General features: G+C 40.7%; 1 protein-coding gene across 3 annotated transcripts in view; it reads left to right on the top strand.

Moving 5' to 3' along the window:
- PDLIM5 (PDZ and LIM domain 5) overlaps positions 1-15108 on the top strand; it is a 221390-nt gene that overhangs the window by 117533 nt on the left and 88749 nt on the right. For 2 of the 3 annotated variants that reach the window (XM_088464425.1, XM_088464427.1), the window contains exon 5: positions 7742-8181. In XM_088464425.1, the coding sequence (XP_088320551.1) occupies positions 7742-8181 (440 nt within the window). Of the gene's footprint in view, positions 1-7741; positions 8182-14777; positions 14795-15108 lie in introns of all 3 variants that reach the window. The other variant, XM_088464426.1, reaches the window with a different exon arrangement.

The following is a 15108-nucleotide window of genomic DNA, read 5'->3' as shown; positions in this document are numbered from 1 at the left end:
ACTCCGAAGCTGTTGCCTCTACGCCCAGACCTGTTGTCTCAGGATCCTGGCTGATACCCAGACCTGGGTTGTCTGTCCTTGACGGTGTGGCGGTGGAGACTGCCCTCTTAAGGTCTAGGAGTTTTTCCAGCTCTATAGTTAACAGGGGCTCTGTCCATGCTAAGAGCTCGGAAGTTTTTATCTGCAAGAATTTACCATTAGGTATGGTATACTTTCTTTCAGGTGTCGCCCTAGAGGCTAGGCTCCTCGGGTATTCCGGATATCCACAGGTTGGCTTTCCTACAGGTGGGCTTAGATAACGGTCTTCGCCTTGCTTACCTGAAGGTGCAGGTTTCTGCCCTGTTAGTATGGTTTCAGTGTAGGATTGCTACTCTTCCTGATATCCGCACCTTTGTGCAGGGTGTACGTTATATTCAGCATCCCTTTGTTCCACCTGTTGCTCCTTGGGATTTGGCTGTGGTCCTTAGGGCTCTCTGAGGACCGCCATTTGATCCACTGGGCTCAGTGGATTTCAAATGGCTTACGGCTAGGACTGTATTCCTTCTGGCTCTTAATTTGGCCAGTAGGATCTCAGAATGGGAGGCTCTGTCATGTAGAACTCCCTTTTTCTCATCTTTCCTAGGAACAGGGCAGTGCTTGCCTTTACTTCCCCAGTCCTGTCTGCTGGTGAGGCCTATTTGGCTGTGGTACGGGCGCTAAGAATTTAAGTTGACCGTACCAGTCCATTTAGGAAATCAGACTCTCGGTTTTGTCCTTTCTGATTTCCATAAAAAGGGTTGGCCTGCCACTACGCTAACTTTGGCAGGATGGATTCACAGGTCTTCCTGCTCCATCCTCTATTAAAGCTCTTCCACTAGGTCTGTGGGTCCTTCGTGGGCAGCTCGACGTGGCGCCTCAGCGGTGATTGGCAGCCACGTGGTCATCTGTCCATATTTTTGTAAGGTATTATGCTCTTGATACCTTCGCCTCTCAGGATGCTTCCTTTCAGCGGCGGATTCTCCTTACAGCACAGGAGCGTCCCCACCCTTAAAGGATACTGCTTTGGGACATCCCCAAGGTATCCTGTGGATACCCTATGGACCCTGAAGTAGAAAATATGAGATATGGTAAGAACTTACCCTTGTTATCTCTCTTTCTACGAAGTCCATAGGGTTCCACAGGACTCCCGCCCTGTCGCACCTGTACTGCAGATGGGCTTTGATCTGGTCACCGGTTTCTCCGTCTCCTTCTGGTGAGAATGTGATTCTTGTGTGTTCCAGACTGTCTTCTCTCTCTTTTTTGCTCCTGCTCCGGCCTATGGCTTGTTACGAAACTGAGTGGCCTGAGGCTTGGGGGCGGGGTATAGGAGAGGGACCCCAGTGCATCCTGGGAGGCTGAAAATTTAACTCTGTGATGCCTGGATGTCTGCTGCCATCACCTATACCCCAAGGTATCCTGTGGAACCCTATGGACTTCGTAGAAATAGAGATAACAAGGGTAAGTTCTTACCATATCTCATATTATGTGTGAGTGTAAGTATTTTAAATTGAATACGGTAGAACACCGGCAGCCAATGGAGGGACTGACAAAGTGGATCAGCAGACACTGAACGTTTGGTGAGAAAGATCAACCTCGCAGCTGCATTCAAAATGGATTGTAGTGGGGAGAGCCTGTTTTTGGGAAGACCGATAAGGAGACTATTGCAATAGTCAATGCGGGAAATTATGAGTGCGTGTATTAGTTTTTGCAGTGTCTTGCGTAATATATGGTCGAATTTTGGCTATGTTTCTTAGATGTATGTAACAGTATTTAGAGACAGGTTGAATGTGGGGAACAAAAGACTGTTCAGAGTCAAGGATCACACCTAGGCAGCGAGCTTGTGGGGTGGGGTTGATTGTCGAGTTGTCAACAATAATAGAGATATCAGGTTGGTAACTGCTATTGGCCGGTGGAAATATAATTAATTCTGTTTTGGATATATTAAGTTTGATGTGGCGAGATGACATCCAAGATGAATGGCAGAGAGATATTCAGAGACACGGACCAGCACAGATGGTGACAAATCTGGGGAGGATAGGTAAATTTGAGTATCGTCCGTGTACAGATGATACTGAAAACCAAAAGAGCTGATTAGTTTGCCAAGAGAGGTGGTATATATTGAGAAAAGCAGAGGACCTAATACTGAACCTTGTGGTACTCCAACTGATAGAGGTAGCGAAGTGGAGGGAGAATCAGAAAAGCGAACAGTGAAAGAGCGATTAGATAGGTAGGATGAGAACCAAGAAAGGACTGTGTCTTGAAGACCTTTTGGATTGTAGTGTTTGCATGAGAAGAGAGTGGTCATCAGTGTCAAAGGCAGCTGAGAGATCTAGAAAAATTAGAAGTGAATAATGGCCTTTAGCCTTGGCAGTGACCAGTGCTGTCTCAGTGGAGTGTTGGGAACGAAAGCCTGACTGAAGTGGATCTAATAAGTTGTGGGTGTTAAGAAAGTGTGTGAGGCGAGTGTAGGCAAGTCTCTCCAGTAGCTTGGTAGGGGAAAGGTAACTGGGAGATAGGACGGTAATTTGAGAGAGAGTTAGGGTCAGAATTTAGTTTTTTCAAAAAGGGAGTGATCACTGCATGCTTGAACAGTGATGGTAAGATACCAGTAGAGAAAGAGAGATTACAGATTTTAGTTAAGTGTGGAATGAGCACAGGAGACAGAGCTTTACTGATTTGTGAGGGTATAGGATCAAGAGGAGAGGTAGTAGAGTAGGAGGATGAGAAGAGTGTAGCTACTTCATCTTCATTAGTGGGGTCAAATGATGAGACCGTGCCACTGGGTTCAGGTAGGGAATTGAACAAGACCCTGGCTGAGGAAGTGCATACCATTTCATTTCGGATGTTATCAATCTTGTTTTTGAAATAGGAAGCAAGATCTTGTGCACTGATAGTAGCAGGTGGGTTGAGTGATGGAGGGGTAAGAAGTGATTTAAATGTATTAAAAAGTCGCTTGGGGTTAGAGGCTTGGGCAGAGATAACAGATTGGAAATATGTCTGTTTGGCATTATCCAGTGCATTAAGATAAGAGTGGTAGATCGTCTTATATGTGAGGAAGTCACTTGGAGTATGAGACTTTCGCCACTGACGTTCTTCTTTACGTGAGAGTTTTTGTAGGTGTCTTGTGAATTTGGAATGCCACGGTTGACGTCTAAATCCATCAACAATATCTATGGTTGTTCAAGTTGTACCATGTGTATGCACCATTACAGTTAATGTCCTACATATCTAGCTAGAGAACATGTGTGTTCAATTAACTAACACAATAGATTTACAGGTGGTGCTAATTATTCCTGAGGACATCTTAAAAACATTCACTGTTAAGCTGGGTACACACTTGTCCAATTCTCATCCAATCCAACCAGTTTGTCTGACATTGTTAAGGTGTGTACACTCGCATGACCTCTGCTTTCATCTAATCCTGGTTATCTGGTCTTGTCAAAAGATTTTTAAACCTGCTGAAAAATCAGGTGACCAGATCACTAGTCACCCGACCTATATTGAAGTGTGTATGCTCCTGAAAATGGTTTGTCTAATTCACGGGTTCTCAGACTCTGGCCTCAAGACCCCAAACAGTGCATGTTTTCCAGGTCTCCTCAAAGAATTGCAAGTGAAGTAATTAGCTCCATCTGTGGATCTTTTAAAATGTGTCAGTGAGTAATGACTACACCTGTGCATCTGCTGGGTGACCTGGAAAATGTGAACTGTGTGGGGTCTTGTGGTCAGAGTTTGAGAACCACTGGTTTAATTAATCTTCGAATTCATCCCTCAAGCAGTGAGTGACTGGCAGCCGGTCTGCTAAAGATTTGAAGACTGCAGGGTGACACAATCTTTTCAGCAGATGCAGATTGGAGATCTGCTGCAAAATTGGACAGGTGTGTACACATAAGCTGAGTACACACTAGACAATACTTTAAACGATATTGCCGATAACGACACATCGTTACAGCAATTTTGTGTCATCGTCCAGTGTGTATGCACATTATCATTTACAATGCGTGCTCCCGTGAGTCGTTAACGATATCCCCAGTGGTTTGTACTTGCAGTACAATCTGGGGATATCGTTAGCGATGCCATGCTGCTAAATGCAGCATGGCCCCGCACAAGCTCCCTCCCCACACCCCCGCCTGCTGTCGTTCGCTATTGCCAGCATCGACAAGTGTGTATGCACTTACAGATGCCGGCAATAGATAGGCCCAGATACAACACCCAAAGTCTCCAGTAGGATTATCTCAGCAGTATGTATGGGAGTTGGAACCTAGGAGGATTGGATAAGTGTGTACCTAGCTTAAAGGTTCCATGAAGATAGCGTTTGAGAAACCGTGCACTAGACAAAATGACCGGGCCTCATTTATCAATGAGTTTTAGCTCTCACAACAAGTTATAAAACTTGCTGCATATGATAAATGGTGCTCCAGCCAATCAGCTCCCAACTGTCATCTGTTTGAAAAATGACAGTTGATTTGGTTGGAGCACCACTTATCATATGCAGAAAGTTTTATCACTCGTTGTGAGTGATAAAACTCGTTGATAAATGAGGCCCTTGTTGTGGTTTTGCTTTAATATAGTGGTAGCAGAAGCTGATGAGCAAATAATGAAGTACACTTGACTTGTAAGCACTTTGCCCAAATCGCCTTAAGCTAGGTAAACACTATCCAATTTAGTTTGATCGGGCCCAGGGGCGTCTTTAGAGAGGAGGGGGCCGTATGCATCCCACGTCACGGGCCCCCTCCTCTCACCCCGGCGGTCGGCAGCAGGCCAGCCACCGCAGAATCAGTAGACTCTGGGCACTAAAGTATACATGAGAAATATGAGCAGATTATTGAGAGTGCGCACGCACACACTGCTTAATATCGGGAGATTGAGGCGGGACCTCGGAAAGGTAAGTCTTAGATAACATGGGTGCAGGGTGTGTGGTACGCCCCTGATCTGGCCGACCCAATATCTGTGTTACACATTATGCTATTTTTTTTATTAGAAGTTACACATTTTCCGCCACGCTGCACTGATTTTGCATATGTCTGTTAACAAGGAGGGCGATGTAGTGACAAGAAAACATAGGAAATATGAGCAGATTATTGAGAGTGCACACACACTGCTTAATATTGGGAAATTGAGGCAAGATTTTCTATCTTGGCTGACCGATCGGCTAATCGAAGGAATGCGTTTTGTGGGAGTTTTTTTAACAGTTTTAGAGAAAACACTTTTCTCTACACACTATGCATTTAAAAAGACTGATCACCCAATTGTTGGCAAATCAGCCCAATAATTGTATAGTGTTAACTAACATTCCTTTTTTTGTTGAGTAAATGACAAAGTAAAATCTTTTATGAGATTTTACATTCATTTTAGGCATTTTAGGACTTGGCTAGGATTAAATTGTATACAAAGGGCCAAATGTAATAGGGTGAGAGTTTAGAAAATGTGAGAGAAAACTATTACATTGGCTGAGTTTAAAAATTTTATAAAGTCACAGAACATACAAAGTTGCATGTTTTTCAGACTCAAAAAACTCAAGATTAAACTCTCATCCAGGTGTTTCCTGTTTTGAAAATACAACTCGATCAATGTATTAGTGTGAGAGTTTTACTGCTAAACTCTCACATTTTCTTAGCTGTCACCCTGTTACATTTGGCCCAAAGAGTCTGTACTTTATTTTCACATAAATGAATGTGTTAGCATTTGCAATATCTGCATCTCTTGTGAATTGGTTCATTAAATTAAAAAAATGCATACAAGTTTTTGAATATAAATAAATGGCAGTGTAATTTGATTCAAATTAAAAAATTACTGAACTTTGCGGATACATCACTTTACACAAAATACAAATGTGTCCCCATACACCAAAGGGTAAATTTACTAAAGTGAAAGTTTTTAGAAGTGAGTTTTAAGTGATGTTGCCCATAGCAACCAATCAGATTCTAGCTATTCTCTTCTAGGAGGTGCTAGTTAAATGTTAAGTAGAATCAGATTGGTTGCTATGGGCAGCATCACTTATAAAACTCACTTCTAAAAACTCTCACTTTAGTAAATTTACCCCTAGTGGCCATATGCCATATGATGCAAGACACCTGGCGTGACGGAGCCGCTCCGGGAGGTTTAGTGTACCAACTTTAAAAAAAAAAACGAAACTATTTGCATTCTATTCTCGTGAAGATGCAGCTAAACACCACTCAAAGTGTACCAGAGATGCTGATGCTGGGCTGTGTCTTTAACCGCACATGAATTAGTTTCAAACATGTACAAAGTCGCAGATGATCTCCCAGTTTTATTTGTGACTCCCATTTTGAGCGAAAAAAGACACTTGGTGGGACCTGGATGAGAGAAGTGGCTATTTGCTGCCACTATAGCCACAGTGTATGAGGACACATCTGTATTACAATATTTTTGGAACATCGACCACCTTCTAAATTGGTGTAATCTGTATGTAGGGGGGAATGGGTGAAACAATATTTTAAATGGAAGATATTCCCAAATGCTGACATGCAAGTGTTGTGTTTTCAAACGAATTGTAATAAAAAAAAAACTAGTTTTATTCCTATGATTTTTACATGCAGCTGCAATTATCATACTTCTTTCTAGTAATAGGGCAACTTGTTTCTTCGATTTTGAGTACTTAACATTAAAATGTTAAGCATTCCTGCTTTTGTATTGGTCCTATTCAAAGAAAGGTTAATGCTCACTGTTAATGGCCCTCTCAGATCTACAGTCAGTCCTTTTTTTTTTTTTTAATATGGCTTACTTCATACCTAAATATACACATATGTTCTGGCTAAGGTCCAAACACATAGCCTATATCATCTTGCAGAACATTTGTTGAAAACCTGAACCCAGTGGTAGGATTAAGTAGCTGATCGCTAAAACTATTTTTAGAATAATTTTGATTTATTAATACTGATCAACAATTAGCATATTTGTAAAATTTGCAGCAGCCTTGCATTCCCATAGCCGTTAAAGACGCTACACCTTCTGTAGGTAGGTTGTAGAGTTCTACAGTAATCAGACTGTCTCCATTTCTAAGCAGTCTGGTTTAGGGTGGTTTCAGAAGTAAGATTTTGGCCAGAGGATTAGTCTTGTATAGATATTACTATTGCATTTTTATAATGTAAAGTAATTTAGCCAGTCAAATAAGGATAGTCTTAATTCTGAATGCTGCCATTTGACCAATTATATAACATACTTGTTGAGCTCTGATAACTGCCTCTCCTGGTGATTTGGGGGACCTAGAAGTATAGAAGGTGTGGGACTGAGTTTGTTTTGGGCCTAAATGGAGCATAGGCAGGGCACAGAAACCTAACACAAATGTTCTTAAAGTTTAATTAAATAATGAAATAACACAAGATGATGCTGCTCACCAGGTCATGCAAAGTTATGTAAATTTGCCAATGGATGGCAGCTTAAATTCCAAGCTTTCCAAATCTGTGAATAAAACTTATTACTACACACACACAGCAGACTTCTGTGTACCACCTGTATAGTACACCATAACAAAACATTCTTGCCTCTACATTAAAATTGCATTACTTTTATTTGTTGGAAGGAAGATTGCTTACAAGTCAAATATTTGCAGTTGCATTAATTATATTGCCTCAGATGGCACATTGATGTCTTAATGGACCATCTGACACCAACGTCTGTATAGTTACAGGACATGTTGTAGTTATAAGATCATAGTTCCTTGCATGTGGTTGGTGTGTTGTTTGTTTTTTGTTTCTATATATAGGAAGCACCTAAAGAAATAATAAAACCTGTGCCTATTGCAAATCCCACACCTGCTGTACCCAAAGTCAACATTTCAGGCAATATGGCTTACAACAAAGCACCTAGACCATTTGGAGCCCCATCTTCTTCCAAGCCTGCTTCAATCCCATCACCATCCTCTGCCTTTTCCCCAGCCTCTGCATCCCAGCCATCTGCTTTATCTCTGCTGGCTGCTGTGAACCCACCAACCCCTGCTGCACCCAGTTTGCATGCCAGTTATAAACCTGCTACTGATGGCCAAGCGCCAGCTTTGAGTGCCACTAAACCTGCAGTTAATGTCCCACGGCAGCCTGCCAGCTACAGTTCGTCTGTCAATCAGTATGCTTATGAGGTTGCACCAGATAGTGCAGATGTGCAAAGAAGGGGACAGAAAGACAACCTGTTGGACAGACCACAAAATGGGTAAGTGGAGCTCGCTTGCTGTTTTATGTCGCATTTTACTTTTTTTTTTTTCAGATATGGAAAACTGGAACCTATTGACCATTTAATTGTAAACTACACAGAGTGAATTTAAATGCTTCAATGGCTCTCAAGTTGTGTTTATTTTAATGTTACACGTGCCAACCTATGAGTGGTTTTAAAACTTGCAAGTACTGTATAACTAGAAACAAAAGGTGCTCAAATATTTGTTACAGAATATTTTAGTATAAGTAAACCTATTTAGATTTTTTTATTATTATATTATGTACAGTAAAACTGGACCTTTATTGATTTAAGTCCTATGACTTTCCTAGTATTAAATTTGTACATGGCTCCTCATCAAATAGACCTGGCAGTTTTAGACAGACATAAAAACTGGAATCCAGTTGGTTTCCAGACCCCTTCTGCTAAAATAATTGACACAGGCTTGGTAGTGAGACACATAATATAAGCAGACATTGTTGGCAAATAGTTGAAATCGGAAAAGGTGTGAAATTCCCAGTGTTCAAGCAATTGTAGAAGTGGAATTGTAACATTATAGTTTGCTAATTACAGCAATTAGTCTTTTCTGGACAGTGTATTTGTCTAATTTGGTGGCTGGCATGAGAAACAAAACTGCGTTGTTGAAATTGTTTAAATTGAATGAATGAAAACAAATGTTTTGTTGAGGCAGAAGAGGACATTCCTCATGGGGAAGGTTTAAGTTGTTTACTATAGGTTCGTCTGACATAAGTGCACAGTACGGACAAGTATCTTGCTGTGTAATACAGTTTTATACTTCAAACTATAGAATATCAATATATCTAGTCTGTTAGATAAGAAAAATAATGGTACTATCTTGAAAAAGTCTTGCGTTTAAATATTAACAAAGTACTTGTATCATTATAGCTACTACGTACATCTCAATGCTTTTCCAATGAAATCGTTGCCATTTCTGCCTCTTTTGATTTTAATTTGAATAACTGTGGCACAGTTTCTTAAGCCATTATAAATGTGGATGTTTTATCCCAAAACTGCTAGGTAACATTAGCTATGTCTAATAATAAATGGCATAAACAGATGTGTCCATACACCTCTATCATCTGTGCTGTACAAGTCAGGTTACACATCACGCGTGAGCACCGTGCGACTCGATAGCGCAGAGCGTCTTTTCATGCTACATATTCCATTACAGTGCTTCTTATTTGCAAAGTAATTTGAATAGGACTCACATGCAGCTTATGCTGAGTAAAATGATATGCAGCATGCCTATATTCTGTGTGCAACTGCGGCTATATCTGCATGTGAAATGCTATGTAACAGTGTCACAGCCTCTGTGACCATTTTAATCAGCAGAAGCTGTCTGTGCGTTCTATTCACATCGCTGTCTGAATAAGACGCACTGTGAGGGAGAAAGTCACCCGAAAAGATGTTCGGCCCTACTGAGTCGCATCATGGCATGGTGCGACTAGAAGGGCTGTTTGACTCACAAGGGGGCAAGATGTATGTGGACACATCTGTAATAGAATTCCAAAATTCAATTCTGCATGTCTTATAAGAAAGCTTCTTAAGTTGCAAGTCCCCTGACTATGGACCCGTAAATTCCCCGAAAAAACTCCTAATCCTGCCCACTTCAGTAAAAAGTGGGCGGGATGCAGTAGATGCTTACTCCTCCGTGGGTTCAGTTACCCGAAAATTCAGGAGCCTCCCGCAAGTTTCGGGAGAGTAGGCAAGTATGGTGTGTGTCTTTGTCCTTTATGCACGACCAGAGTTTTGTACCTAGCTCCACCAAATTTGACATGGTGGTGTAGTTTTACCATGATTAGGTTTGTGGCTATGTTTGCAGTCTGTTAGGGCCATGGAGGACGTTTACATGGTGCCCACCAAGTAGGACATGAAGTGTCTGATTTGAAATTTTGGTTTAAGCAAGTTCGCTCAGGATGTTTTCTAGTGCCTAAAACTGCACTGATCTTACTGCACAGGCTGATATGTACCAGTAGGGGGCAGGCAGTGCTCCAATGGAAGAGCAGTGAGTCGGAGGATCAACTGTCACACTGCACCTGCACTGACGGTAAAGGTGCATACACACGGTCAGATATGTCAGATGAACGACTGACCGATTTGCAGACGACTGAACGATTTTTGACTGTATTAAAATTAATGGAAATTGTCCAAAACTGACTGCAAACACATCAGATGTCAGATATTGTTATCTGACAAACTGGAACGCTCATCGTTCATCGTTGCACACATGTCAGCTTTTCCTTCAGATATGAATGATTGAATGATTTTAAAATGGTTATAGTTCAGATCTGAAGAAAAATCTGACAGTGTGTATGCACCGTTACTCATTTCGTCCAAGCACATTTTGGTCCATACTTCAACCCGGGCAACGCCAGGTATCCCAGCTAGTTTAGAATATTGCATCTAAACTTTATAGTTTTTAAAGTTTTGTCAATTAACTTTGTTGTTTTGTTTTTATTAGTCTGCACATGCCCCTATTGATTATATAGCTCAGTAAATTTAAATTGTGTCCACAGTGATTGAGATCTGAAGTGTGTTTTATGCAGAAGCAGTAGAAAATGATGGCCCCCTGAAACCCTGGAAATTGGTCAATGCCTGCACCCTCTGCTATACTATTATGAATGCAAGCAACTCAGCACAATTAATTGTATCACCCCCTATTGCATTCTTCTGCATGGCATAATCCCTGTTCTCCAGTGCATGAAGGTGATGTTAATGTAACTGCAGGATTACTAGCATGAGCCAGAATCAGCCAAAGTGATGTAGTCATCAGAGGGCAGTCATTGACACAAATAAAAGTAGGTGTCAATAACCACAGGGAACACAACTGGGTTATTAGTCACATTAAGATTGACAGCGCTTCTGAAGAAATTATTGTCAGTCTGAAAAAGATATTACCGTAAGTAATTCCATGCTTGGGTTGTGTATCACTAACTGAAATACATTTTTAATTGGTGGTCTCCTTCCTTTAAAATTATTATACCACCGGAGATGTTATTGGATACGGTGGCAGTATACACTTAAGCAGCACATTTAGTACTAGTCTAGAATGAACTGATTTATTATGTCACTCTGTGCTTGCTTATTCCATGGTTGTGTTAATAAGTCACGCACACTTAAAACCCATAGGCCTGAGAGAGAACTTCTACTGCCAGTGAAAAATGCTCATTTGGGGTCATGTGTGTACATACATATTTGGCCCTTGGCAACCTAATAAAGGCTTGAAAGAAGTTCATAATCTCTAATTTGCTCACATTTAACTTTTCTTGAATTGTTCGCAATTTATTTTTTCTAATTTTTCAAAGAGCTGTCGTATTACTCCCATTGTGTCTGGGTCATTACAAAATGGGAAAAAATTTTTTTAATTTAATTCTAGATTACCTTCGGTATTCATCTGTTGGTACATTTTCATGTATTTTACCCTGTATGGCACCATATTTTCTCATATTGGCAGATTTTAGAACAATTTTTTTTTTCCCATCTTCCTTATGCCCTGAATTAGTGTACTTACTAAATTTGTTGTATGTATATATGTGTGTGTATATATATATGCGTGTGTGTGTGTGTGTGTGTGTGTGTGTGTGTGTGTGTATGTATATATATATATATTTATATATATATATATATATATATATATATATAATAATTACTAGCAACCTGCCCCAGCTTTGCACGGGAGCAATTTTGAATTTACTGTGATATTCTTTTTTTTTTTTTTTAACCGAGGTCTTATGAGATTGCCTTGTAGACCACATTAGTCGTTTTTCCTCCTGACGTCAACACAAAAAGATTTAGTTTTGACATGACACGCAAAAGGGCCACGCAAAGTTGTCCATGAGAAAAACAGTCTCTACTTGGGTCAACTCCAGCCACGTTAAGTGTCTGTCCCTGTGTTTTATTTATTGTCCTGCCAAAGCAGACTCTTACCGGGAACTGAAATTAAAGAATCGTTTTTCATATAAATTAAATAGGAACTGTAAAAAAAGGGGAAAACTGAAATTTTCTATCAGTAAACAGGGCTTCCATCAATTTTTCTGGAGAAAACAGATAATATGTATCAATCTCTACATGGTCTAAATAAAATATAGTCCACCGTTGTGATAAATCTTTAACGGTTTAGGCAGCGTAAGCCAAGAAAGCGCTCGGGCGTCTGTTTTCTCTTTGCCTTGCTTCACTAAAATAGTCACTGCACAGCTCTCTTTTATCATTCATTAATGTTTCATACACCTAAACCTTCCTTGACAAATTATCTATAGAACAGTGAAAACTGCATCAAAATCCATCCTATGGTTCTCGAGATTAGCCCGAACAAACAAACTGACTCCTACCAGGGACTTTATTTTATACTATTTATAGATGCACATATTATCTCACTCATTAAAACCAGGCTCCCCGTTCCAATGTGCAAGCTAGCTTAGGCATGTGCAGATGAACCCAAGACTGGCTGGTGAAGCAGTAAGAGTAGCTCTCAGCTGCTGTGGCATGATTTATTTATTTTTTCTAAATATTGTTAATATCTGATATAGCCGCAATAGAAAACCTGTTATTGCTGCTCATTAATAAACAGCACGTGTTGTGATCAAGTCTGTAAAACTGACTTATTCAATTTATACAAGTTTTTTTTTTTAACTCAAAATATATCTTTTCACACACATTTCTTATGTTTGGTAATCACCCAATGTTAACAAAAATGTATCCAAAATAAGTTTGAAACTCAATTTTCCCATATAAACTGAATCAAAACATTGTATAACTTTTCAGCCTAAACAGCCACTTGTTTATTAATTTCCTGTAATTCCAGTGAATAGAAATGCATAACCCTTTACCCGCCATAGAGGCAGGATTTATGTTTGTGCAAGTCCTACACATAGGAGCAGTCATTCACCCAAAGCCTTTATTTCATTGCACTCTGTCCCTTACTGTTATATATAAAAGCTAACATGCTGTGACCTAGGCAGGGATGTAAGACTTGCCCGCTTATCAGTGATGTGCGGTGAGGTCAATAGCTGGGGAGGGACAAATGGTGGTGGGTCTGAGTACTGGGACCCTCTCACCCCCTACACACACTAAATCTCCCCTCACTGCTCTAAGCTTCAGTGTCTATTGATTCTTCTACCTACATCAGAAATTGTCTCCCCCCTTCCTCCCCCTGCTGCTACTGACTGAGCTCCGTTGGTTCTCTGAGCAGTGCACTTCCTGGGCACATGACAAATCCAAGGTGTCAATCAGTGCTCAAGCCCCCCCCCCCAAGGCAATCGTTACTTTAGCATAGCAGTAAATAAGTGCTTAATTGAATCTGGCCCTTACAGTACTTGCTGGGAGCTGAGCATGCTTCAGCTGCCCTGATGACCATTTGTTTTCATAAATTGGAGTGAAACTAGATTTTCTATTGCTGAGATAAGCAGTGATCGTTATTTACGTCATCACCCCAGATTATTAAATAGACGCCTTAATCCAGGGTTGCCGACATTGTCTGCCCCTTCCAGGAGGGGTCAGCCAGATCGGCAAATCAAGGTGGTGTGGCCGGCATTTGAGGGCAGAGTGAGCACGAGATGACAATATTCGGCGAGAATCTTGCCACCGCCCCCCTCCCCCCCCCCTGCTGTGGTGTATCCTCTTATAACCGGGGGTGGAAGGAACGGGAGGGCTTGGCAGCTGCCAGGAGGCTTGCCTACCTTTCCGGGAGGCCAAGAGTGGCACCCGATTTTTGGGAGACTCCCGGCCGAATCGGAAGGGTAGGAAAGTATGCCTCAATCTTTTAAGTTTTGATTTAATGAAAGGGCCACTGTAGCAATAGCCTGAAAAAGCAGGGACCATTTCAAGCAGTAACAATATAAATCACAAATTATAAATTTTTTAAGTATTTAATACACAGTCTAGGTTTCTATCCCTATACATGTCTCCAGCATTATGGTTATAGAGGAAGCCAAGTGAATGTAAGTGAGCTATTGGATGTAAGCTGCACACAGATATTCTAAGCCCTGCTTCACAATTGGAAATCAATTTGTGAAAACCAGTTGGATTCTTAACTTGTTGGCTCGTGATGAGCTTTCTTATAAAGAGCACACAGTTCAGTCTAATTTCTTTTACTGCACTGGCAGCACTAACCTCCTTCCATCACCCTACCCTGTATTAAAGCTTCTGTTTTTAGAAAATATAGTCTACAGTCATTTGCTTTAGTAGTTTGCAAATGGGTTTGAAACTCCTTCATGGAGTTTAACACTCTGCATATTCTGCTGTTTATGCCAGAAAAGTTAAGGAGCCATGTATCAAGCCTTGGTGAGAAATAAAGTATAGCAGTTGCCCAGAGCAACCAATCAAGCAACTCTCATTAATCCAGCACAGTCTTTGAAATTATAGTTGGAAGCTGATTGGTTGGGTTGATCTGGGCAACTACTTTATCTCTCTCCAAGACTTGATACATCTTCCCATTTAGAGAGTTCCCAAATTTCTCTTCTTGTAAGCCGTGTGGATCACCGCCTGAGTGTCATTAACAGCATTTAAAACCATTCTGTCCTTGTCCACTTATGTTGCTTCAAACCTACAATTATTTTGTTTTTTGTTTTTTTACACAGGGAGCAACAATGGCAAAGTTAGTATACATTTTTAAAGCTTTGTGAACTTGCGTGAAAACTGCATGTTTGAAGCATGTTCTTGAGCTATGGAAGTTATAGCTAGCATAATGGTGGTTGGTGTTTCCTGGAAAGAACAAACTGAATGTAACACACTTTGTCGTATGGAAACCTATGGAAATTGACAGAAAATCCAGAAAAAAAGCACAGAGATCATGGCTTGATCCATGCGCTTCTAGCATGAATTAAAAAAATTATAATTGCATGTTTTGGCTTTTTCTGTTTATGTAGATGAATGTTTTTGGGCTGAAAACATATTATTGTGGAGTAACTA

The sequence above is a fragment of the Taudactylus pleione genome, unplaced genomic scaffold, assembly GCF_031769625.1.
Source record: "Taudactylus pleione unplaced genomic scaffold, aTauple2 ptg000055l, whole genome shotgun sequence".
Lineage (NCBI taxonomy): Eukaryota > Metazoa > Chordata > Amphibia > Anura > Myobatrachidae > Taudactylus > Taudactylus pleione.
The sequence above is the reverse complement of the archived record's forward strand: the minus strand, read 5'-3'. Positions and strand labels throughout refer to the sequence as shown.